The sequence below is a fragment of the Amblyomma maculatum genome, chromosome 1 (assembly GCF_055883805.1).
Source record: "Amblyomma maculatum isolate TAMU_Amacu chromosome 1, ASM5588380v1, whole genome shotgun sequence".
NCBI classification, from domain to species: Eukaryota; Metazoa; Arthropoda; class Arachnida; order Ixodida; family Ixodidae; genus Amblyomma; species Amblyomma maculatum.
In genome coordinates, this window is record NC_139344.1 from 155,584,657 (window position 1) to 155,611,344 (window position 26,688).

Sequence of the window (26,688 nt, forward strand, 5' to 3'; positions counted from 1 at the left end):
GACTGGGAGTGAAGTGCATTCTCGCAGGCACATAGGAGACTTGAACTTGCCTATGACAAGCGGCCGCAGCTTTGATGAACCATCCATGTTTGTCGTGAGAAGAACGGTGACTCTGGCCTTATTCAATTTGCCGCCATGGCACTTCTCATTCTTTAGCGCCAAGGTTCTGCTCGGCAGCAGTTGCCAAAACAAGGCAGTCTCGTCGGTGTTAAAAATATTGCATGGTTCGTATCTCTCCGTGACAGCACGCCACACGTCTTGCACACACTTTTCAGCACTCTCAGCGTCCACTGCTTGGCTTTCACCTGCAACCACCTTCCCGGTGATGGAGTAGCGGTCTTTAAATCGTTGGAGCCAACCACTGCCCGCTGTAAACCCCTCGACGTCCAGGACGAAGGCAAAATCTTTTGCCTTCTGTTGTAGCATGGGGCCAGAGACCGGCAGATTTCGCGCGCGAACGTCCAAGAACCATTGGTACAGCGCTTGCTCTACTTGGTCGTAAGCCGGCTTGCGGTGGCGAAAGCCGTCACCATTTGGTCATTCCTGTGCATTGCCTCTGATGGCCGACCGGTTTTTGAAAATGGTGCTTAACGTGCTCCGCGGAATCTTGAAATGCGCGGCAACGTCAGACTTTTTTTCGCCGCGGCCAACGCGGCGAATTATCTCCAGCTTGTCGGAAAGCGGTAGGGCACGCCGCTGCTTCGTCGTCATCTTGCAGGATGTAGCGCCGGAATGCAAGCCAGCAGCAACGTAGGCACGTCCGGAATCGTGAGGATAGCAGCAGCACGACTTGCAAACGCGAACAAAGAAAGCTCCGAGGATGCGGGAAAGTTCGCCACTGATGCGTTCGTTGTTCAGAGGCTGCCTTCCCTTCGCCCAAACTTGAAACCAGTTCTGGCCGGTGTTGCTTCTTTCTCGAAGCGCAATAGGTCCGGGGCTGCTCGAACGTCTTTGATCACATGGTAGGCAGCTGCCGAATAGGAGCGCTGCAAAGAGAGGCTGGCCGATGGCGCGGATTTTAAAGGCTACTCACGCTACTCCGGGCGACAGCCGCGCATGCGTACAGGAGGGTCCCTCGTGGAAGCTGCTGTAGAGAGCCCCTCCTGCGTTTTACGGAAGCGTGGCATCGGCGCAGAAGCAGCAGAAGCACCCTAGCGGGCGCGTGGTGACGTATGCGCTGTGTGAGACCTTGGGGAATGGAGCCGTTGCCAATCCCCCTCCCATCTGACAACAGCATGCGCTGGAAGTATTGCGGCCCGGCAGCGTGGGCTGCCCGGAGAGAACTCGGAGCCGGCACAAAGGCCCGCCCGTTGGCGGGCGTTTGGCGACCGATCGCGCGCGCTAAGTTCGCTATATCCGATGTGTAGTTCGTTATAAAAATTACATTTTATATGCATAATGCTAGCGGAAATTCGAGTGTTCGATATAAAACATAATTCGCTCTATCCGAGTTCGTTATATTCGGGTTTGACTGTATAAGGGGTCTACGGATGGTGAACTGGGACTTTACTATATCCGAATTTACTATAGCGGGGTTCTACTATAATTGTAGGTAAGACTTCTAACATGAACGAAAGGTGGGCACATGTCTCTAATAGCATAACTTGGTAAAGCAATTTGGTTTTATGTGATGAAAGATTTTTATAAATTTCAGCTAGGGGGAATTCAAACCCACAAGACAACCAGGTGCATTACCAAATAGGCCACGGCTTCGGTACAAGCCGGTGTTTGTATGCATGTCGTGTGCTCTTTATGTAAAGTAGTATCTTACCAGTGTACGCTAATGAATATGTGTCCAATTAGAGTAGTTCTAATTTTGGAAGCAGTAATTAAGCAAGCAGACAGGTGCATGTTGGTGTTTACCATCTTTGCTTCAAATGGGATAGTGATGGTGGCATGCACAGGCCATTGGAACACCCATGCGAACTTATGTACACTGCTGCCCCAACAAATGGCATGCAAGCGTGATAATGTTTTCTCTGAAGAACCTGTGCCATAATGGAACACTCTTTGTGGCTTCAGCTTTTACATTGGTTTTCGCTGTATAAGCTGCTTATCTTTGTTCGATTTTTCAGTCTGGACACACCCCGGGGGACCACAGGCTGCTATTGTAGCATACCCTTAAGGCAGAGCTTAAATGTCCCCTTAGTTCTTTCTTTCTTTCTTTCTTTCTTTCTTTCTTTCTTTCTTTCTTTCTTTCTTTCTTTCTTTCTTTCTTTCTTTCTTTCTTTCTTTCTTTCTTTCTTTCTTTCTTTCTTTCTCTCTTTCTTTCTCTCTTTCTTTCTCTCTTTCTTTCTCTCTTTCTTTCTTTCTTTCTTTCTTTCTTTCTTTCTTTCTACAAACACAATAATAGAAGGAGATGAGGACATTGTAAGATATAACAGCTTTTGCAGCCTCCTTACCTTAAGGACTCCCTCACCTCACAACCTGTGGGTGAGTTTAGCACCCAGGTTTAATGCGAGGAATGCAATGGACATTTTTGCTTTAGCTATTTTTGACCCCTTACCTACATTCTATGACACGTACACCGTAAACACAGACATGAATGCGTGAACATATCATGCATAACAACTACAAAGTTAAGAAACGCAAGGTGGTCATACCATGAGCAAAGTCCTGCTGTTTGAGCAGGTTGGCACCTGTGTGAATGTTGGCTGATCACTTCTCTAATCTTATACCTGCACTTCATTATGCCACACTCCCTTTACCCAAATCATGACAAAAAGGGAAAATAGTAGGTGTGGTAAACTGTCCAGCATGAATATTGGTATGCATACACCACATAGTAGCTCGCTTCAAGGATCACAATGAGCAAGGTGAACATCACTAGTGAGAATCTCAACAGTGGTAGAATCTCTTTGCACATGGCCAAAGCACACAAAGCCACATGTCTTTTTCATCTTACTTGATAACCTAATGAAGACAGGGGCCAAGGACATTTGGGCAGTTACTGGGAAGTGCATGGCGCCTTTTAGTTTGGTGGGCTCTCCAATGACACATAGAGCAGTGATATTTTGCTAAGATGATAAAAAGTTGCATGTTCTACACTCTGTATCAGCCCTATCTTGAAGATGGCTTGTCTTGTCTTCTGTGTAGACAGTTCTCTCAGAAGTCAAGCTCTGCTCGGTGTTTCTCGTAAAAAAGATCAGGGTTTTAAAATTCACTTGTTCCCTTTGCGAGAATGAAACTCAAGTTGTATGTTTGGCAGCCATGTAAAAGCAGTCAGCAGTGCTTTGTACTAACGGCAAATTAAAATTAATGTATAAGCAAGTTTTTAAATCATTGGAGAAGCATGAAAGGATATAGTCGCAAAACTGCAGATCATATAGAAGAGCAATGAATGGTAACATTTCCAAAAGAGGTGACTTTGTTCTGAAGATGTTGTTTATAAATTCATCATATCATGTAAGCCCAAGGATTAAACAAATAGAGTTAATTTTTTTTTTAACAACACTGTGGTGGTGTTGTGGCTGAATAATATGCAGAAGGGGGTCCTGACTGGCACCTTTCATGCTGGCAGTGGAAGGAAAAGAAAAAAACAGCTGGAAGACACAAACAGTCATGGGCATTATCGAAGATACATGTATCTTCAATACTATCTTTAGATACATTTTGTGTATCGATATTAGGTATCGTGTACTGAATATGAAAGTATAGGAGTATCAGTATCGAAAATACATATTTAAAGTATCGTGTATTTTGAAGATACTCGATACTAAAGAAAACTTCAAAATTGAATCAGCTATGAGACTTTGACGGCGCTCACTCAGACGATAGTACAGGCCCTGAGACAGCTCGGCTTGTAGTACCATCTGAGTTCCTTACAAATGCCCCGGCACCTCAGCGTCAGCCACATTTCCAGATTCCCTTTCTTTAAAACTGAAGGAGGCAATGGTAAGTAGGTACTCATGAGGTGCTTTACTTTTGAGCACCGAGTGCATGCCACGAAGCTGCTAAGCCTTTAACAGACACGCAGAGAGATATGAACAAAGCGGAAACACAAGGTGAACACGCAGTAAGGATCATGCACACTGCTGTACCCACTCTTCCCACCCTTTGCCATCCACCCCCCGTCTCTGCAGCCTTTGATTCTCATCAAGCAGTGCCCTCAGTGTACTGTCGGATGCAGTAACTTATGCACAACCCAAAACCCCTGGGCTCCGCGTGCCAGCTCTGCTTGGTGGCAAGAACAGAAACTTCTAAGGCCTCAGTCTGCCGCGATGCAGTCGGCTAACCGCTGTTCTTGCAGTTACAGCATTTGATGGAATACAAATCCATCTTTTGTAACTGCACAGGGAACAGGCTTCTACTAGACTTTTTCTGGAAAAAATATTATGTCCAAAATTTTGTGAAATGCACGACATGAAAACTATGAATGCAATTTTCCAGCACAGTTCGAATACTAACAAATTATGCATTGTCAAATAATATTTTTGCGAAAAACATTTGAGCTAACCTTGAATAAAACTTGTAAAGATATCTTTATCTTAAAAAAAGAAAAACTAATTTTCGAAATATGCGAATTGATTGACACCATATTAGCCACTTTCTGTTAAAAAAAGACACTTCTATATTTTATCTACAACCAGCCGTAGTTCTCCAGCGACGCTAGTGAACCTCAAGTTTTCTACCTACCTCCAGGTTGCTTCAGTCAACGCGGCTATGATTCACTCTTACACGCTGATAAAAGGCATTTTCATCTAATACAACACTGCGATGTGCTCGTGTGCATATGTAGAGAGGCTTTTCTCATTTGCGTCACTTTTAGCACGCCCACATCGCACTCTTTCCGGACTAAATAACGTTCAGCCGTCTTATTTTTCTTGTTTTCCTTCTAGCTTTTAGTAGTATGCAGAGCTTCAAAAGTTTGTTATCGCTCTAGTGGCAATATAACTGCTCAGTTCTCCAAACGCACGCAGCTTGCACCTTTGTATTTGTATGTATGGCCAAGGGCTCACAGGTCGGTTCGCATGAAGAGCATTAGTTCAAAGAAATATTGCTTAGCTGTAACCATGGCTTCAATTCAATGTGAAGTTCTGACAAGGACAGCTGCCCAAACAATAACTCCGTGCTGGTGTATTCATTAAGCCCTTTCAGAAAAGCTCGAAGGACTCCAGAAAGCACGGTAAAACTTCCTAATGTTGATAATCATATTACCACCTTAATTATGTTAGGATTTCAGTAGTGTATCGAAGTATCGACGATACAGTAGCGTGTATCTGTATCAAAACTCGATTTCGATCCTATATCTTGTATCGGCATCGGAAATACAATTTTTCAGGTATCGAGGATCGGTATCGAAGATACTTTTTCAATCTATCTTGCTCAGCCCTGGACACAAGGCACAAAGCAGCAAATTTTTGTTGCAATTGTACAGAAACGCCCTAATTTTTTTTCTAATCTACAAGCACACTTATGTGTAAAGGGCAGCTGGTTTTAAAATAATATGACTGAACTTTAATCTCATTTTTCTACTATTGGTATGTACCCTGGGCAGCAATAAATGGTAGTAAGGTGCAAAATGTGCAGTGTAAATGTTGAGGAGCACATAATGAGGAAGAATGTTTTGATAGCCATGCAGTGATAAACACTGAAGAACAGTACAGTCATGCTAAAAAAATGCAGAGAATTTTGGTTAGAATTCTAATATTGTGCAAAAGCAGACTTGCACAGGCTTTGCTCTTGTGTCGCCCATCTTTGTGTAGTTTGCTGGAATGAGATACATATGTCGCCAATTAAATCTCTTCTTTAATTGATTATCTGCGCGGCTGCAGAGCCATACTGCGGGACTTGCACTTGCCTCAGCAATGCGTTGCTATGCATATGTTATACAGTTGCTGCACATAACAGTGTACTGCTATGCAGTGCTGCTATGCATCTGCATAGCAGATGAATCACAGCAGCTCCACAAACAAGACAAGATTTTACTCGAGGTAGTAGCCTCCGATTTAGTGCTTTTCTACTCATAAAGTGACACAGCCAAAATGTTGGCAGAAGGATATAGGAAAATGACAAAACCTTGTAGCAAAGATACCTGAGGCTGCGTGCTTGCAAGTTAAGTTCAGAGCCTTCCATTATGGCTTGACTCATAGCCTGCAGCATTTCTTTGTTGCATAAATATTCATTAAAAATTAATCCTGTTTTGTCATAAACAGACATCTGTGGCACTGGAAAAACTTGAATAAAGTTGATACTTTAGTTCTTGGAACTTCTGCAGAAATGATCTAAAATTTGTTTACAGGAAGGCTTTTTTTTTTTTTTTTTTTAGGATTTGTTTAACTTGCTTCAGTGGAAGTAATAAACTTAAAAGAAAGGAACCTTTTGTCTTTTATTATTTAGGTTGGCGCACAGCACACTGAGCTTCACTATTGTAAGAAACTGTTGTCTGTGGTCTTTTTCTCATTGCACAATGGTACTGCACAGCAAGTGGCACATGCACTCTGTTGGCCTACTTGCACAAGTGCATTGGCTGAATATTGTGCACATTTCAGTGGGTAGACTGGTTCTTCACTATTCCTGCATTTACTTGAATTTGTATGCTTGGTCCCTTCTTTTTGTATGTCTTTTTTTTTGCACTTTCAAACAAGCAAAATACTTGTTGAAAGTTCTCCTATCTATCAAAGGTTTTAGCCCCCAGTGCCCAACGTATTCCGCTACTGTTATACTGTTATTCCTTTTTTTCCAGATGGCGGCACTTGGTTATGTGGGTAGTCAACTACAGTTTGCTGTTTTTTGGGTGGTACATGTGACTTGGTTTGCTGTTGGATTCTCCGAATCTGGTTCTTGTTTCTTTTACCATAGATTAAGTATTCGGTGGGGGACCCAGAGAACTTGTATCAGAGGATGCCTCAGGCAGCCATGGGCACGCCTCCCTACCAGAGCCTGCCGGTATTTGCGCTTTTCTCTTGCGTTAGCCTCCTGCTCGTGTGGTCTGAAATTATTGGGATTGCCCAACTTGATTTCTCTGCAAGTTGCTTTTTTCTGTGGCATGCGTCTTGCTGCTTGTCCACTGCACATTGAGTTTCCTCACTTTAACTGTGAAGAAGCTGTTGCATGCTGTGCTTTATTTTATCATTGTGCACCTCTATAAGCAAAGTAAGTGTTCTTGAGGAGCCATATGTGCCATCATGCTTTATTTTGCATTTTGCTGTATTGAAGGTGCTTTGCGGTGGAAAACTTTTTGCAGGCTCAATTTGCTTTGGAGCTGTAACTTAGGCAGTTATCTGTACTTTTTAACCTTTGTAAACATTTGCCAGTTGTGGGCAATGAGCACAAACTGTGTAAATTCTTGGGAGAGACCTTGTGCCTGCTTTCATTTCTTACTACCATTGTACTGCCCCATCAAAAGCGCACTGCTTAAGGGGTTTATCCCTTAGCTGTTTAGCGAGGCTGCGCACCTGGCAGTCCAAAACTTGGTAGGATTGAGGACACGGGGCCCTTTCATTTTTGGGAGATGATGGCCCCTGAGGATGCTAAACTAGGCAGCCAGCAGGACTAAAGACAAACCCATTGGGCTGTATACCTTTGAAAGGGGCTGTACATATTTGTAAAGCATAACTGTGGTCGGATGATTGTACATCCCTTGTGTTTCAAGATTTACCTAATGTTCACAGCTGTCGTGCTACTTTTGTTTGTACATGCAGGCAACATTAATCTCACTGTTACTGATGTTATTTGGTTCGACACAGCGGAGTAATCTGCATCTAAGTGCTGATCGTTGTTTGGAGGAGAACAAGGAATGAACATTGAGTACTGCATGAAGATATGCCAGCTAAATAACAGGTATACTAGTTATTATGTTATGATCCCACCGGGGTGGCGCAGTGGTTAGGGCACTCAACTACTGTGCTCAAGGATACGGGATCGAATCCCGGCCTCGGTGGCCACTTTTTGACGCAAAAAGCAAGGCGCCCGTGTGCTGTGCGACGTCAGTGCGCGTTAAAGAACCCCATGTGGTCGAAATTTCCGGAGTCCTCCACTACGGCGTCTCATAGCCTGAGTCGCTTTGAAACATTAAACTCTACAAACCAAAAACCAAACCAAAAAGTTTTAATGTTATGTCTTTGGTGGTGAAAGCTAGCTGGAGAGTGACGCAAGATTCATGAAGAGTAAAAGGTCTTTGATGGGTGATGTGGTTCTAAGCAAACTGGCCATTTTTTTTTACATATAGAAAGGTACCTTATGCAGAAAAAACATGTGAAGGGGCCACATATAGTTATAACAGGGGGTGACACATAATACCAGCACCACCTTTGTGCAGGTACATAGAAGTGAACAACATGAGAATGTTGAGATTATTCAAGAACCATTCAGACCATTAGTTTAGTTCTGGCTTATATTTATTTGTAAAGGCAGTCAAACTTTTGGGAGAGTAGGTGTAGTTAGCATTAAAAGTATAGTTGAACCTGGATATAATGAAATTGAGAAAAGTGTGATTTTTCCTTACATGCAGTTTTCATATAATGAAAAGGATGGTGCAGAAGCTACACCATGAGAAATAAATGTAGATGAAGTCATCTTCCAAGTAGTCGTTGTAAATTGCTGTCACTTGAAGTCATAAAGGCCAGACAATCGGTTGGCGACCCAATTAATAACGTAACTTTTGCAGCAGGCGCCACAGGTGCCACAGCTCACACAATGCCACTACGCATGTGGAGGGGGGGATTGGGCTGGTAGGATATTCCAAGGCACCAGCCTCTTCCTGCATGACCTTTTTCTCTCAGCCTGCCCAGCAGCCATTGTCCTAGAGAACTGTCAGCTTACATCGCTTCTCCGCTGACCCTGCACTTGGCAATGCCTACTTGGTTACCGGAACCATGCTAAGAATTGAGCATACCTCATCAAAATCACAAGTGCTCACTCAGGCTTGCTTAAAACATTTTTCATTCAGAGTGAAACACTCGTGGCATGCAACTCACTTCAACTAGGGACTCATTGGGGCTCACTCACTCTGCTCAACTCGTGACTCACCTGGGCTCACTTGCTCATTTCAGCTCACTCATTTTGACTCGAGAGTCATTTGGACTCACTCAGCTGAACAATTTTGTTAGCCCAAATGACCCTGACCAAAGTAATTATATTTGGGTAGGGGGCTTTTTTTGTGTGTGCTTTTGTTTGTTTGATCGTTTTTGTATGAGTGAAGCACCACATGTGGCTTTTACTTTGTTAGTAAACCCAATCAGAGAATATTACAGTAAAATCTCGTTAATTCGTCTCCCATTAATTCAGAAAATTCGAATTGGGAGCACGGTTCTGGCCGACGCCCATGTGAATCGACGATGTCAGACGCTTGTTATTCTGGACATTGCCGGGCCTCACTCCGCTTAATTTATTTAGCCAAGCAATCACGTCGAGGTACGGCCCACACTGCCAGCGATCACCGAAATAGACCTTCCTAAGCCTCAGTTGTATGGAGCAGTGGTGCGCGACGACGATCGGAAGTTGCTCATTTCCGGGGAATAAAGCTCAGTCGCGTAGTTTCACTTTCACTTTCCTTAACTTCACAACATCCCACTGCTGCGATCAAGTGCGTGCATTGACCAGTCGTGCCACTTCGGACGCTGCTTGGACCTTCGTTTTTATTTTGGAATGGCATCACGCTGTTCTGACGCCTGCATATATATCTCTTTCGCATGCATTCATGGATGCATGCATCCACGCGCTACTTCCAGTACGTTGGAACTGCTCGCTGGGCATGCGCAGGTTCACTGCACTGCACACTTTACTGCCATGCTTTACCGCATTGACTGTGCGATGAAGCATCCTCAAAATGCAGCGGGGCTGTTCGTGAAGAGGTACCACTGTCATACTACGAAAAGAATAGCGGATGCCTTTACAATCTTGGAGCACTGCTGCAACGTGCCCAACAATGTGCGCAAAGTAAAGCACCTGACGAAACTGGTAAAAGCCGTCGTTCTCAGTAGGATTTCATTTTAAATGCAGACTATCATCTTACAGGTGTTCATTAGATAAAATTACTGTTGGTGCAAATGGTTTTCGGAAGTTTTTTCAGACCCATTTGATAATTCAAACATTTCTCCCGCCGGCCCTTTAAAGCCGAATTAATGAGAGTTTACTGTATAGGTTGGTGAACAGCCATAAACAAATGAGCCCAACCCTGTCCTTGTAACCCTCGACCGGAAATAAATGTTTTCCCTCTTCCGGTAAGCATCAACTACTGCGGCAGCTGCTTTTCGGTGGAGGCGAAAAGCAAGACGCATGTGTGCTGTGCAATGTCGGTGCACGTTAAAGAAGCCATGTGGTCGAAATTACTCCGTAGCCCTCCACTACGACACCTCTCAAAGCCCGAGTCACTTTGGGACATTGAACCCTATAAACCAAACTAAACTTTCATTGCATGTTGTTCGTGCATATGCATGCCTAAGGGAAAGGAGCATCATGGAATAAAGAAATTTTGAAATATAGTGGAATTTATAACATTCAGGTTCTTTACATCCACATTTTACTGTACAAAAAGAAACAGAGCACTTCTGAAACAGTTGAAAGTTGGCTGACTATGTTGCAAAACGAATGTTGTTTCTTTTTTTGAAGTGGAAATGAAATTTTTCTTCTAATATGTCATAGAAACTTTCTTTTTAGCTAAATGATTGCAATGGCAGAACAAGAAAATAGTTTACAAGTAATAGGCTGTCAGGAATGCTAAACTGCAATACCTCTCACTCTCAGCAGATGCCTGAACCATGCTGTGTGTGCCGCATGCATGTTTTAATAATAGAATATGTCATTTGAGCTCTGCATTGTGAACTCTTGGGCATTTTCACGTAGGAACTATGTGATCAGTGGGTGCCCGCCTACAGTGTTACGCTTTGTCTGTGCTTGGAGAACTCCGGGCTCGCATTGCGCTCTTAGTGCAGTTATTATATCTGTGTGCTGTCCTCTCTTCCTATTGCTTCCTTCTTCTCTTTCTTCTCAATGTCTGCTTCTTATAAGCTCATTGTGATTCATGTGGTGTGGGCTGTGCAGCGTTAGTTTTAGTTCTTTTATACTTGCCCACACTAACTTCTCTGCTCTCCTTGTGTACCTCCGGACACCAGGACTTACCACCCAGGAAGTAACCATCTTGCATATGTAATATGTTGGAACGAAACCCGTGAATGGGAACCACTTCTGTGTAGCAGTAACCTTGTAGACTTACCTATTACCTTGGAGTATGGCCGAAAACCACCTCTCTAGTACCACTAATATTGTCAGGATAGCGGAATCTGGCTTGAGGGATGGGTAACCCCAAGGGAGGCCTCTGTTAGATGACCGATCTCAGACAATCGGAGACCTGGCAAGCGTGCAGTGAGGATTAGAATGCGCTTGGTGTCCGAAGGGCCACACATTCGGCTAAGGCAAGTGCTCACTCTATGCGGAAGCCAGAAAAGGCGTTCTCCTTGATTGGATTATTTGAACAATTCCCACACTGTCCCCATTCCCTCCTAAATCGCATAGCCCATTCCCAACAACCCAATCCATTTCCAAATTCCCATCCCCTCTTGCTACGTCCTTGTTGAGATTAGGGGAGTCTCCCCAGGCCCGTTCTCCTGGCTTTGGGTTGAAAATTAGTTTTACCCCTCTTTTATTTTTATTCCACTTGTGGGATTCTCCACCCTCGGGTGGGTCAAAATTGTACTTTGTCCTCTCAGACCACATTATTCCTGCTTTAATTAAATTAATCCTGTTGTGTTGTAAGCGGATACAAGTAGGACGCTGTTATATTTTTCTCTCGTGCTGCATACTCTAAAGCCTGTCCACCGCTTGTGCATGGGCCAGGATAATTTATTTTTTAGTCTTCTTTCGAGTTCTACCATAATTTTTGCTCACTCCCTGTTGCGCAGACCAGATCACTTGATTCTTAAATTGTTTGTTTCCCTTAAAGAACCCCAGTTGGATGAAATTTCTGGAGTCCTCCACTACATCTATCATAACCTGAGTCGCTTTGGGACGTTAAACTTCACAAACCAACTAACCAGCCTTGTCCCAACATAACATTTGCCCACTCCTTGTCTTTTTACTTCTGCTGGCCACAGCTCAGATACTCCAGAATTCGATAGCAAATGCTATGGTTGATAGCAATGTTTCCTTCCATTTTATCTTTGTTTTGCAGTAAGTTTCTAAATAATTTTTAGCACCTGGGTGTTTATTGGAAGTAGGGGGGGGGGGCTGAAATTCATAGTCCGACTAAGATGCTTTTCCCTCTTCCTTCTTTCACTCCCTCCTTCACCCTTCCCCCACAATACAGTTCGGGCGAGAGTGAGACAGGTACTATCTTTCCTTCCCACATTAAAGAATCCCAGGTGATCGAAATTTCCTCTCTCTCGTAGCCTTAGTTGCTTTGAGACGTTAAATGCTGTAAACCAAACCACAAGGGCAAGACTTGTGCTTTTTCTTTTATGCACATGCAAATTTTAATTTCTTTTTGTTTTCTTGGAGGAAATTCTAACTTTTATGTGTATTCAGTAATCGTAGGAAAAGAAAAATTGAAACCAAGAACTACATTCTTCTAATCGTGCAGTTGTGCTCGAGCAAGCAGTGCAGTTATATGTATGTACTCAAAGATATGTAAAAGGTCAATATTTACATTGAGCAAAAAGTAGTTTTAACTGTGTTCTACGATAGATTAAGGTTACGGGTGACAACAAGAGTTCTGTTTGTCATATTTTATGTGATCTAAAAGGAAAAAAGATGATTTGTTTTCTGTGAAACTGTATTGATAGCATCAGTTGGATGATTTTGTTCATCGTTATTACATGTAGACTTTTTATTTTTTGCATTCTTTTCCTGTTTCATATGTAGCTAGTGCAATTTATTAATAAGCGCGTAATCTTGGAACAACAAGATAAAAATACCCAGCTTTATTCATGAATGCTCCTGTCCCTGGTTGCTGTTGTTGAAGTAAGGTAACGAAAGAAATTGTTCATAAAAATTATAAGAGTTGCGTTTCGAAAAGGTTTGGTTTGTCAGTGGCCAGCATTGCTCTGACCATAGTCAACAGCAAACAGGTAACAGCAAAGTATTAAACACCTTTAGACAGTTTAGTTTTCCGGGAACAGAAGGGGCAGTAGCTGTCTCGCTTCTCAGTGGACACCTGCATTTACAATGAATGGCATATGTTGTTACACTTGTCGTTTCGGATCCCAATTGTAGACTAGCCTCGAACTTTGACTAACAGATGTATGCTAATTGGGAATCGAAATGTTATGACTGTGCCCTGAATGCTAGATAAAGCATGATTGAGGATCCAAGTAGAACGAGAGGAAGAAAATGGCTTACATGGTATGAAGAGCACAGAACAAGGGTAGAGGGGGGAAGCCTTAGTTTGCAGGTCGAGCCGTTTCAACAAGTGGACTTGTCAAGTCCACTTGTCGAAACATTGACACGACCTGCGAACTGAGGCTTCCCCCTCTCTACTCTTGTTTTGTGCTCTTCATAAAGCATGGTTGCATCACAGTTGTTATACAAAAACACATACTTATTTTCTCCGACATCATTCTTCTCAATTCAGGAGTACGGCAAAGGACGATGCCTTTTCAACCAAGCGAGCTGTATATGCTTCGCATAAAATCAATAGTTTTGCAGCATTAATAACATATATGCAAGGCATGAATAGCAGAATAGCCAGCGACTGTTTTTTCGGACTCGCTAGGGACCACAAAAACATCTAAAAAATTGGGCAGTCTGAAAAATCTAATTTTGTTAAAAAATCATTTTACAAAACTTCAGATTGCCACTATGGTGGAGGACGGGGTCATCAGTTTTATGCCCATTCTGATGCTCGATAGTCTCGCCATGATAGGTGGCAACTGGCGTTCGACGGCTGTATTGCTGTTGGCACTTCGTGGACGAAGCGCAGGCTCAAAAGAAAGCCCAGATGTGAAAGTGAACCCACCGCTGCAAGTTCACTAAACTGCCGTGTTTTATGGATGCTTCACCGCATAATCCACACAGTTCGTGGTGCGAAGCATCCCCAAAAAGCAGCGGGACCGTTTGAAAAGGCACTACTGCTACTGTGTTGCGCTACTCGAGATTTTGCATTTCTTCGACATTCCGGACAGTGTACGCAATGCAAAGCACTTGACGAAACCTCAAAAAATCATGTTAGTCACATTTTTTTCTTGTCAAATCTGAGACAACAATATTTCAAGCATTCATTAGATAAAATTACTATGCAAATGGCTCGTGGCAGTTTTGTAGGGCCATTCTAACATTTTCCCTGGTCCTTGAGTGCTGAATTAACGAGATTTTTCTGAATTCTGGGAAAAAGGTCTCGGCACAAGTGAGTTCCGTGGACTTTGACTAGCACAAGTTTCGGCATCACACGTCTGAGAACTGTATGAGTTCAGAGTCACGCACTCTAAATGAACCCGCAGAGAATATTAGACCCCTTTCTAGCTTGAATTTGGAGTTAATTTATCATATATTTGGCCCCCTTGAAACCTGAAACAATGATGTCCCACTATGCGTATACGGACGCTTGGCTATGCGCTGTGGTGTCGCTGCTAATATGAATGAGGTCTGAAAAATGGAGAACTCAGTTGAAATACGTCCAAAATTTCAGGTGCTCCTATACACTAGTTCTTTGGAGCATCTCATCACACTGTGGAAAAGTCCAGTCTCCAGCATGCCTGAAAGACTAGGGATTGGAATTTTTAGTCACAGACTGTATATTTTGTGCATGTGTGGTTTCATTGCTGCCCTAGTAGTTGTCAGTTTATTGAACTTGTTTGCAGTCTCATTGTGCAAAATAACTGATTACTGCTCTCCCTTGATATGAGCCAGAGTATACCATTTTCTCGCCACAGAGGCTCAGTGATTTTGGTATTTGGCTGCCTACCCCAAGCTTGTGGGTTTGATATCAGCCACAGCTACCATGCTGGCAAAACACAAAAGGCACTCCTATGCTGTGCAATGTCAGCACACTTTCAAAAAACTCTGGTGACGTAAATCCTTACAGTTCTACTGCAGTGTCCCTCATAGCCCCAGTCACTTCATGATGTTAAGACCCAAGAAGTCAAGGTTGAAGATATATTGTTCTGCATTACTTTCGTGTCTAACCGGGCATGCCAAAAGGAATTGTGCTGGCTAGCACTACCATGCTTTTGACTCCATGTTAAGGATGTGTATGTGATGTATTGAGATCATTGCTGAGCACTACCTTTTCTTGGTGTTGCATTCCCATGATGCCAAATGCTTCCGTCTAATGTCAGTTTCAAACGAAACGCAAATGAAGCAACTGAACCTGATTACAAAAATATAGAAGTAATAGCCTCTGAACACAAAGTATAGGCGTCATTTATTAACACTTTTAAGCAGCAGTCTTGTTGAAATAAAAATTGACGTTGCTAGTATACAGTTTTCCTCATCTAAAACTTAATAAACTGCTGTTTGCATTTGGCCCATCGCAGTGGCTGAGTGATCAGGGTGATTGACTGCCGAGTCCTAGGATGCAGGTTCAGCCTTGGCTGAGGCAGCTGCGTTTCAGTAGAGAGGAAACTCACGGGGCCATGTACTGTTCAATGTCAGTGCACTTTAAAGAACCCCAAGTGGCTGGACAAGATATTGGCTAAGCACGGTAGGATTAGCTATAAAAAAAAATGTGCAAGAAAATGGGAACTTTAGTCATGCGTTAATCACTTTTGTCCCCACCTCCTCCATCAACTTAAGGTGATGGAAATAAATTTTTATTATTATAATTTGGAACCCGCTGCCACAGCATCCCTTCATATATACTGTACCATATCGTACTGCTGTTTACGTTTGACTTTTTGCAGATAGTACATGCTCCTTCACGCCAAGATGTATCAGTTCAAAAATGAATTTATGTAACGGTGGCACAGCAAAAAAACTTCTATAATAGTTGCATGATCGCAAGGCAGTATTCTTTAATAGAGTACATGACGATGTGTAATGTGCTCAGAGTTGAACTGGAATGTCAGCAGTGAAGACTGGAAATGGTATTGACTGCCGCGATTTCATAGCAGGCTGACTGTACATAATAGTTTTTTGCCTGCAAAATTGTCTTCTTTCTTCCCAAGGGGTCCAACTACCTGCCTCGGTCGCATCCTCCAATTCCCGAGAGTGAGGTCTTGGATCATCCAGCCTTGCAGCGTACCATCTTGGAGTTAGCAGAGGTGCTGGATGTGCGCTCCCTCTTTTCGGAGATCGATGAGGCTGACTGACAGGCGGTCATGTTCACCCTGGCCTGAGTGGGAAAACACCACAAGCTTAACTGGTCTTTCTTCCTTTTCTGCCTGCCCCTCTGCTTCTCTTTGCAAGCCTTGATACACGAGCCGGTGCTGTTTGTCCGTGACACCCTTTGCAAGCTTTATTGCGTGCGCTGTTACCTGAGTGCTGCTGCCATGTTTCTACAGGTTTAGCTGCCTGCATCATTGCATTTTGTTCCTCTTAGGGCTGACACTAAATCACGGATGGTAAGAGAAATTCTTTTCCCATGTTGTTTGATTATGCCAGAAGTGGCTGGAATTTATATTGTGAGAGTCTTATCACATTCTTTGCTTCTGAATAGTTTTCTTTAAGTTTGGCACTTTTGATCAAGCCAGTGCCGTGCAGTCATTCTGTTCCCTTTGTCTAGGGGTTGGACTTTTCAGTTTGAACCTAAAAACACTCGTGAAAGTGTGCCGAATCGGCTTTCTCTTTCAAGTTTTGGTTTTAACCCCCCCAAAAAAAATGATATTTATGACATGTATGTCAGAATTGTAGCTGGCTATTAAAACACTAGAGTAGGTCACACAGAAAAATTTAGGAAATGTTGGACTCAGGACTGTAGAGAGGCAACGGTATATGTAATTTAGTCCTGTTTTTGAGAGCTTTGAGGTATTTTACCACTAACTTGGGCAAACCATTACAAATTAAACTTTCACCTCTTAGTTGACTGCAGTTGGCTCAGACTTAGTGCAGTCGCTTGGTTGCTTATTACATGTAGCAACATTTATCATTTTCGGAACTGTACCAAGCAACCGTCAATGCGAGCCCATGCATGATTGTTAGGAAAGTGTCCTGTCCTGGCTTCATTGACTGTTAAATGGCAGTTTCATTTCTGCGGGCAACATGCAGACTGCACACTGTTCAGTCATTTCATCCTGTGCATCTTAACGCAGAGTGCAGTGAGAACATGATGTTTGTTTTAGATCTAATCTACTGCTTACTATTCAATTTCACAGGCCAATCATTGTTTACCTTAGCATTTCTACTTTCTGTTACGACTTCCTTTTACAAGGATAGTGCTTGCTTGATACGGCCATTAAAATAAAAAAGGGACAAGACAAACCCTAGGTTACTTTTCGCTGCAGGGTAAATCATATATTTCTCTGAAAAAACAAAATTGCCAAAAGAAAAAAATTGAGCATTCTAAAATTTTAAAGGAGTGCACCAAATTTTTTTTAATAGAAGCCGAAAAGTCCAATCCCTATTCATGTCTATTAGAATCCATTCATGTACTAGGCCAAAACAGTTGAGACATGCCTTTTTGTGTACTTGTGTCAGTAAGAATCTTTAAGGTAACCTAATTCTTTTTTACTTTTTTTGTCAGAAATTGCAGCTTCATGTTAATATGTGTTATCAGACTTTTTTTTTTACTTAAATGACTAAAGATATCGAATTTTAGTTGCTGTTTTCTTCTTTCAAATTGTCTGTTAAACATTATAATGCATGGTTCGCCATTTAGTGTTTGGTTTGCCTACCATAGCCAACTATTTTATTATAGAATTTTATCCTTGATTTTGTTCCGATTTCATCATCCGAATGATGCCTGTGACGTGTACTTGATATTTAGGTCACTTGAGAAAGGAAAAAGCACCAATATAATTGCTGATATGTTGCTTTACTTCACAAGACATAAGCCAGGCTGCTACAAGGCTGGAGTGAAACAAAACATCGGACCACTGGTTGTATTACCATTTTTCTCATGCTTCATGTAACCTAAATACCAAACTACACCTCACAGCCATCATTCATTTGATGAAACCAAAACTGAAATAGCATCAAGAAAAAATTCATATGTATAATATCTAGCTATCGTAGGGGATTACGATGGTGTGGTCCATGTCGAACTCATCATTTTAATAAAACCCACGAGCATAATTTTGGCATCTATACTCATTTGGTGCCTGGATAACAAATTCAGAACCCATTATTGCTAGTTCATATCAGTTCAAGTAAACTCCGAAACGTGCCATAAGGGCTAATATTTTTTGTTGATTGCTTTTGTCAGTTACAGCTCTGTCATCAGTCATTACAATTTTTCAAGCCATATACTATTATGCTTGATACAGTAAAACCTCGATAATTCAACATCAGTTCATTTGAAATCTCTGATAATTGATAGAATATTTGTGACACTGTAACTTGTAATGTAAACTTTGCTGAATAGATCGAGCTGGCAGTATGCACTGCCTTGGTTAATTTGGCAATTTATGCTCCACTGTGGATATACCTGGGTTTACCTTATAATGTCATAGATGTGCTAACCCATATTAAGCAGTGCCATGCCTAATCACACTTCAATGCTTCATGCACTCTAATACTGGCAGCAGAGTTGGCATTCTAAATTAATAGTTCATGCCACAGTAGCCCCAATTTTGTGCATGTCGCATGCTGCATTTAAATTGTCAGTACAAACTGCATTATACCAACCTAGGATTGTGGGTGCTGTCCTCTCAGTCAGCTGCTGCCCATATCACAAGTCCTTCTGCACAGAGCTACACTGTGCTGTCACTCATCTGCTGTGTTGAACCTTCGCCACCACTCGCGCATGCCCAAAATATGTAGTATAAAAAGCATTGGCTAATAACTAGGCTTTCACTGAGTTCTATGAAGGGAGATGCATATGCAACTGTATTCTGCGGACCCAATAAGCATGATATAAATTCTGGCAGTCAGCAATGACAGGGCAACCATAAAAATCTAAATGAACTCCCACTACAGTTGGTGTTAATAACATCAACTGCAAATTTGTTCAGCACATTGGTGGAAAGAAAATACGCGGTAACTGTCATGCTCTCTGTAGACACCTCAATGTCACTGTGGCGGAATATAAAAAGGATCAGAGAAAGAGGCATCGTAGTGGAGGGCTCTTTAATATGCATTGGCCTCACATAGTACGTGAGTATGTTTTGCATTCTGCTTCCATTAAAAAGTGCTGCATACAAATGAATAATATTTCTTACTTGTCCTTTAAATGTTGCTTTGTTTTTGATACTTCAAAAACTGGCTTGATTTGAAGATTTCAAGCAGTCTGGCAGGCTTTGAATTAACGAGGTTTTACTGTCTGTAGATGTGAATAAAATGTAATGCTGTAAAATTGCTTCCACCTGAGAAGGCAGTGGTTTCTCTCTAGTTATATTGTGCATATGAAAAATAGGGTCTGGATCTGAAATTAGTTTGAAATGCAGCTGTCTACACGTTTAAGCTTTAAAAATTTAATGGCAGTAACTTCAGGGTTGATATGCTTTCTAATGTCAGGCTGAATACCGTCCTTTCGTAAGAGAGGTGTCTGAATGAAATACTATTCTATTTCATCATGCCTTTAATATCTTCATTTTACATTTTACTCTCTCTCTCTCTTCTGTGATTTTTGTCTATGCAGCTTGCAGTTTCCACGTGGAAAAATTACATTTATCAGTGGCCATCTTGTCTGAGGCATACCGTAGTTGCAGCCTCAGTGTGGAAATGATGAGGTGATTTTGTAGCTGTTGGTTGGTTACTTTTTTTAACTTTGAAAGAGCTTAATGCACTGAACAGTTGGAAGATGGTTTTTTTTTATTTTCAACGAGATGAGTAGTGTTGAAATCGCATGTGCTACAGAGTAGTAAACTCTTTTTGTTTGTGATGTTTGCTCATGTTTTTTTCGTTTTGTTTTTTTTTTCATGTGGATGAGGTGTTTTAATGGTGGTGTTGCTTTGGCAATATTCTTCAGTACTCCATTTGTCTAATTGGTCTGTAGATGTGTCAACAAATTACAGTTTGTGGTTAGTTGTGTATGACATGAGGTGCCCAATTGTTCAGCAGGTGATAAATTTGTTTAGTGATGCCATGTAACCTGCATATGTTTTGCTGAGGGCTCCATGGGATTGATATTCACTTGCTGTCTTTCCTTTTTTTTTTTTTTTTAAGCACTGGAGGATAGGTGGTCCATCATTTTAGATGTATGAAACATATCTGTCGTATGTTGAGGAATGCCTGCAAGCCTGATTTTGCAATATTTGAATGTATTGGCTGGCCATGTTTGCACAGATTCTAGTCAAGGCCAGAGAGCAATTTACTATCTTGCAAAGTGAAGCTAACCATATCAATAGCGGTTCACTGCATAGCCTTGTTCAGTTGTGTGAGGATTTTGATATCATTTTACTTAGTCATGCATTCTTAGGCATGCATTTGATTTCAATTGGTGAAGACTTAATGACAGTGAGCACAATGCATAGCACAAGGTGATGTGTATTTTGCACCACTCTGTTATATTTTTTTTTTTACTCACTTGCTCTAAATGAAGTTTGGAGTACTCTTTTATCTTAGGTTTTCATCAAACCTTGTATGCCAAATAATGGGAAATGTTGTTGTCTCATAAATGTTGCATTTTACGTAATACATGAAGGGCACTGCTGCAAAAACTTAAAATTTTTTTTAAATGTTTGCAATAAGGAGCATCCAGTTTTAACTATGCTTGACTGTGTAAGCAGGGAAGTCTGTTGGCATATGGGGATGATAGTCCACAACACATACACAGTAGTCAACCTGCACTGATTTTAGTCAGTTGTATTTAGTGAAAACATTTTCTTCTACTAATTTGTTTCACAGTTATTGAATAATCCATGTGTGCAATATATGTACAAAAGTTTAACTACATGGTGCAATTTCTCTTTCATACATTCTTTCCTTGAATGCTTCCACTTTGTCTTTAGGAAACAAATGACCTGCACCATCTCTTTGTAGAACAACTGCAAAAGTTGAAATATTCTTATTTTATTGTGAATTAGGTGTACTTTACATAATCATGAAAATTTTGAAATTATCTTTCGATAGAATATATATAAGTGTGTGTTCTCGTATCTCGTGCTAGGATTTTCACCCAGTGTAGTACTGATAAGGCAATACAGGAACACAGTAAATTCTAATGCTTTACCCCAATCTGACATTTTGAGAGCCTACGTATAATGTGTGCAAAATGATGACAGAACATTGCCCAAAGAGGGGCTCATCATCCACTGTGTTCAGCAGCTTCTGGTGCACTGCATCCATGATGACGACACTCAGGCTTAAAGGCAGAGTTAACCTTGTTGTGGCTGCTGTTTCACCTCTATTACTGCCGTGATGCTGTGCAGGCAGCCTTGTATGAGATGTGGTTGCATGGGTTAGTTCCGAGGTTTTTGTTTCTGTCGACCACTTTTAACACAAAAATTTTTAAGGACTTGTTCTCCAGAAAATTTAGCATCAAGATTGGCATTTTCAGCAAAAATTTATAAACAGGCCTCTGGCAGGATATAATTTGCAGGTGACACATTCAGGCAGTTATCGATTGGCGATTTGTGTGTCCTGACAAGGCCGCACAATATGACAGAGTTAGGAGAAGCTGCAAACTCATTTGGGATGGGAGAGTGGGGCGGGGATCAGCTCTTCAAAATGCTAGGGTTCCTAGTCGGGCACACTGCACATAGTACACACAGTCGCGTTCATACGACTTGATTAAAGTACATCTTTGTCTGCGTTTGAAGGCCTTTCACATATTCTGGTTGTTTGCGACTGCATGCTAAGGAGTATGTGTGAGATAATGAAGATGCAAATTAAAGATTCGGGATTAAGCGAGTAGTAAAGTGCATGTACGCAAACGATGATCTACAATGGGAGCTGCACACCCAAGCTTTAGCACTGTCGTGTCATACTCCAAAAGGTGGAGCTGAAGTGTTAGGCAAATTTTTTCGTATCAGTTACAGCCAGTTTCGTATCAGTTAAATGACAGTTTCTAGATCAGAGTAGAGAGGACGTAGGATTAAAGTGGCCATTAGGACACATGTGCTATAGATTTTCAGGCAGACAAAAAGCAATTGCAGGGCATTTCAAATATTCTGTGCATGAAAAAAAATGATCGCGATAGCCTTCGTGCCTTTTAATATTTCAGAGAAGCATTATGCACTTGCGTGAAATGAAAAAGAAAGTATGCACAATTATTTTATACACTGTATTCATCTTCCAAGTTACATTTGTTTCTATGTATCAATGAAAAATGTAACAGAAGAGTTTTGCTGTTATATTTGGAATTGGATTATGTTGAGTTTATGAGTACCTGGTCTCTTTTAGAATAAGAGAAAATATGCATGCTGCATACGTGTGAGAAAGCATGTAAAGTAGCCTCAAATCCCGATGCCTTGGCTGTTCAGTGCTGCCCTCTAGGTCAGCTCTTGCAGTAGGATTAATGCAGCAGTAGTTTTCTTTTCGATTCTAGGAACATTCTTAGAATGCACCACTTGCTATTTATAGGTAAGGTTAATAACAGATGCGTTGTTAGAAGCACATGTGGGTGTGTACCACAAGATTTTCAAGGACACTGCGTAGTGCTGGCCACGCCTAGTAGAAAGATTCTGAAGGGAACTATAGTTATCTGTGGACATGTCAGCTGCTTTATTTCGGTTGTTCATACTCCTGTGTATCAAAAATGCTAAAAATGCAGTGCCACAATGCCAAAGCTCTCGTATTACATAATTTTTGCTTCTGAAAGTCACTGGTGAGGCTGCATTGTACCAGCATGATAATATATGGCATTTATTTTCCTCATTTTTGCTCAATGAACAGTGAAGGCAACTCAGTGCAAGTATTGTTCCAAATAAAAATTGGTTTTCTGGCTTTAGTATGTCAATATTTGTCTGCTAATGAAAGTTGCAATTATCAATGTGAATATTGCACTTAAAAATGTTCCCACCGGTCAATTAAAACTCCCGACACCCTTATGGAAAAGGATAGGTTGCCAGCTTATAAATAGAATTGAGTGGTGGTGTACGGAAATGGGGACATTTTACTCGTGAAATTGGCTGGTGATGACGACACCTGTATTACATTTTATGTAAGGTTCTGTTTTTGGCGAGAGTACGCCTCTTGATGATTAGAATGCGGTGCACTATATTGGCACAGGCCAAATTCATTTTGTCCACAGTGCTCCTTTAAATCAGAAGCTTAAATTATCCTCTCCCATTCTGATTGGTATTGTTTGTGTGCACCCAAATTTATGTATATTCCACCCCATTCTCCTTTAAGTATTACTTGCAAAAAATCATATTCCAATTATCTCTCAGGAAATCCTATTACTTATCATTGAATTTTTGAATAAATTGGTCAGGGTGGGGGGTGTTAACATAGAGGCTGCAAACTTTACAAGACTGTAGACACGAAATTTTTGATTGCATGTTTTTTTTTTCTTTCTTTCAAGAGGTATTTTATACATTAGCATACATGGACCATCCTGTGGTATTCTGCTATGACCGCTAACTAAATAAAACTGCATTTCTTGATGCTGCTTCAGTTTCAGCAACCAAACAGTGGCGTTAACATGTAAGGGGTGTTTAGGTTTCATGAGGCATATCAATACTTCAATTATAATTACTGACACAGAGTTTTAATTCACTGCAGTGCTTAAAACTAGCCTACTGCAACAACAGTTGGAATAACAAAAAGCAATGCATCAGCATTTATATTTCATTTTTTTTCTTGCCTCATCTTTACACATCACAGCCATCGCTTGGTTGATGAAAATGAAACCGAAACAGCCCGAGGGAAGAAATTATAAACTATTTAGATGTCATAGGTGACTACTGTGTGGTGGTTCATATATTCTAATGTCTCATGCATCATCTTTTTAAAAGGATAAGATGTAACTAACATGAGTTGTAGCAGGTGATCAGACAGCATATTTATCTGTGCTTTTTATTTTTAATTATTATGCGGGTACCCCAGAATATGTAAACTAGCATATGCCTCGTTTGGCGTTTCCCGAGGAAAAAAAAAAAGGATGTTGTTGACTGGAATAAAATGTGACCATCATTTTATTGCAGGTTGGTGGTTGACCATCACGGTCTGAAATAATTTTGCCTCACCATGCATGCCAGCTAGTATGCATAAAACATTTGCCATACCGCCACCTGCTTCCCCGACCAACATTGCCCCTAAACTGTTTTCCCAAATAAATGTTTTATATTGCTACTATGGGGGTGAAATCTAAGGCACCTGCGTACTTGTGTGTTGTCGGTGTACGTTGTAGGACCCCAGGTGGTCGATTTGCGGAGCCCTCCTCTGCATTGTCCATCATGGCCGATGTCGCTTTGGGATGTTAAATATTACTTACCAAACCTAATCAAAGCCAAAAACTTGTTGAATTTTGGTTTGTTTGGTTTATGGGGTTTAAGATCCCAAAGTGACTGAGGCAATGAGAGATGCCGTAGTGGAGGGCTCTAGAAATTTTGACCACCTGGAGTTCTTAACCGTGCGCTGACATCGCACAGTACACAGGTACCTTGCTTTTTGCCTTCATCCAAAAGCGGCTGCCGTGGCTGGGATCTGCTTTTCGATCGAGGTGGAAAGCAAGGCGCCCGTGTGTTGTGCAATGTTAGAGCATGCTAAAGACCCCCAGGTAGTCACTTCGGGACGTTCAGCCTTCTAAACCAAACCTTACCAAAACAAAAAACTTGTTGAGTTTTAGTTAATTAGTAGTGAATCATCAATGCAATCGGAATAGTTTTTACGGTGAATTACATCCCACCCAAATGATTTTTTTTTCTTTTATTGAACTCTCTTTCCTTGGGAATTATTGAAAATGCTCGCTGACGCTCTCGGTATATTGTTAGAGCAATTGTATAGCCAAATAACATTTTTAGCCTGAAAAAGTGGCTGTTACTTTAGTCCATAGGTAATGCCAATGAATAAATGTAGCCACACAGACCAGAACAAATGTTTACTTCAAGTAGTTATTTATACCTTCATTCACCTGTGTTCATACAACAAAATACTTAAGGTCATCAGGCTAGAGTCATCATAACCTGCTAGCAGTGTATTGAAGCTCCCAGTGTGCAGCAGTGCCCTTATTAAGTGTGCACTTTTCTCGCAGTAATTGTGAGCTGCTACTGATATGTGTGGCTTTTTCAGTTTCAGTAATGTTGGTGGAGGCATGTAATCGTTATGACAGTGATTCTGAAAGACAATATTTATGATGGCAACATCGCAGCTTTGGTCTTCGGCACTGTTAGTGCTATTTGAACATTTAAGGTTTGATAATGTAGTTGCGGCTAGCCTAGTCACAAGTGAGGCCACACTCGTCAGCAGTAGCTCTACAATGCATTCAGGTGTGCTCCCTATAAGCTGCTTTACTGATCATGGTAAGCAGCATCAAAATAATTACTTACAAGCAGCAGTGCTGAGCATATACTGATGTGGGCCTTCATTTTCAATTCCAGCATTTCATAGCAGTATATGTGAGGTTTTAAATTCTCATCAGTTTAGTGAGTGTATTTATTAGCTTTATTGAGTATGTATGAGAACTACTCGTATGCAAGAGCAACAAAAATGTATTCTCACTTTATATTCTGAACATGCAGTGTACCATTTTCTACTTTTCTTTCCCAATTTGCTGCAGAAGAGGCTATTCCAAGCTGAAGCTGAAAGCTCAGGCTTTTGCATGTGGGCTTACTTTTGTTATTTTAGTGTGCTGCCCCATACTTCCGTTTCTTTCCCCTCGCCAGTGCATTTGGGGAGTGTGGCACAGCAGCAACTTCTGATCATGTCAGTTGAGGACACCTTGTGCTTTCATTGTGCTCTTGCAGTGTACAGTTTGGGTTAAGGCAGCAGCCACCTTCGCGAGGGATTAATGTTGACCTTTTTGCACCAGTGCTCTGCCTCCAGAGGAAGTGTTGTATTGTCATGTATGGCCCTCTGCCAGCCATGCGCCATAAGCCTTTCCTGTCCTGCGCATGAAGGAAGCTCTTGGTCAGGGTGAAATATTAAGCAGGCATGATTGCAGTTTGGCAAGAACAAGCCTTGTTGTATATCACTTCTGTTGTTTCTGGATCTCGGGGGGCCTGCAGGGGATCTGAAGGTTTACTATAGTGCACATAACTAGAGTTGACGCACTAACTCCCTAGCAGTTACTGGCACCTCACTTCTTTCCATGGAAGGACTGCTCGTTTTTGCCTACACACTTCACCCCTCACAACTGCTACAGAATTGCTGCTTGCCCCAGCAGTGTGATAAGTGCACAGCTCCTCTTGGAAGATGTGCCTCTTTCTTTTTTTTTTTTCTTGTTGCATTAAATGCATCTAAGCATTATTTATTGCACAGCTCTGGGTCTGCTTTGATAACAGCAGCGATCTTACATTTCTTGTGTGTGTGTGTCCACTGTGAATTCCAGTTTGATGTGCTTGGTACTGCAGCACATGAAGAGGGTGTATTTTCAGCTTATTTAGGTGGTACCTTTGCACTTGATGGTGTTGCCAGATTGTTTGTAAAGTGCAGCTATGGAAGCTGCATTTGATTTCATATTTATTAACATTTTGATTCATATTACAATGTGCCTGCCCTAAATGTATTTCAGTGTGCTGTTATCTCTCTTTGTGTATCTATTTATTATGCAGTCAAAGGTTCTTGTTTGTTACTGTAGTCTTGGAGTTAGGTAATGACTTTCTGCGAAAACATGGT

General features: G+C 41.5%; 1 protein-coding gene across 5 annotated transcripts in view; it reads left to right on the forward strand.

The window, feature by feature from the left end:
* The window catches only part of LOC146204696 (protein SCAI), an 85,572-nt gene extending 65,443 nt beyond the window's left edge, over positions 1-20,129 (forward strand). For 3 of the 5 annotated variants that reach the window (XM_084589410.1, XM_084589407.1, XM_084589408.1), the window contains 2 exons: positions 6,802-6,888; positions 16,038-20,129. In XM_084589410.1, coding sequence (XP_084445536.1) covers positions 6,802-6,888; positions 16,038-16,181 — 231 coding nt within the window. In that variant the 3' untranslated portion in view covers positions 16,182-20,129. The remainder of the gene's footprint in view (positions 1-6,801; positions 6,889-16,037) is intronic. The other 2 variants (XM_084589411.1, XM_084589409.1) reach the window with 1 other exon arrangement.
* Positions 20,130-26,688: the final 6,559 nt, after the last annotated feature.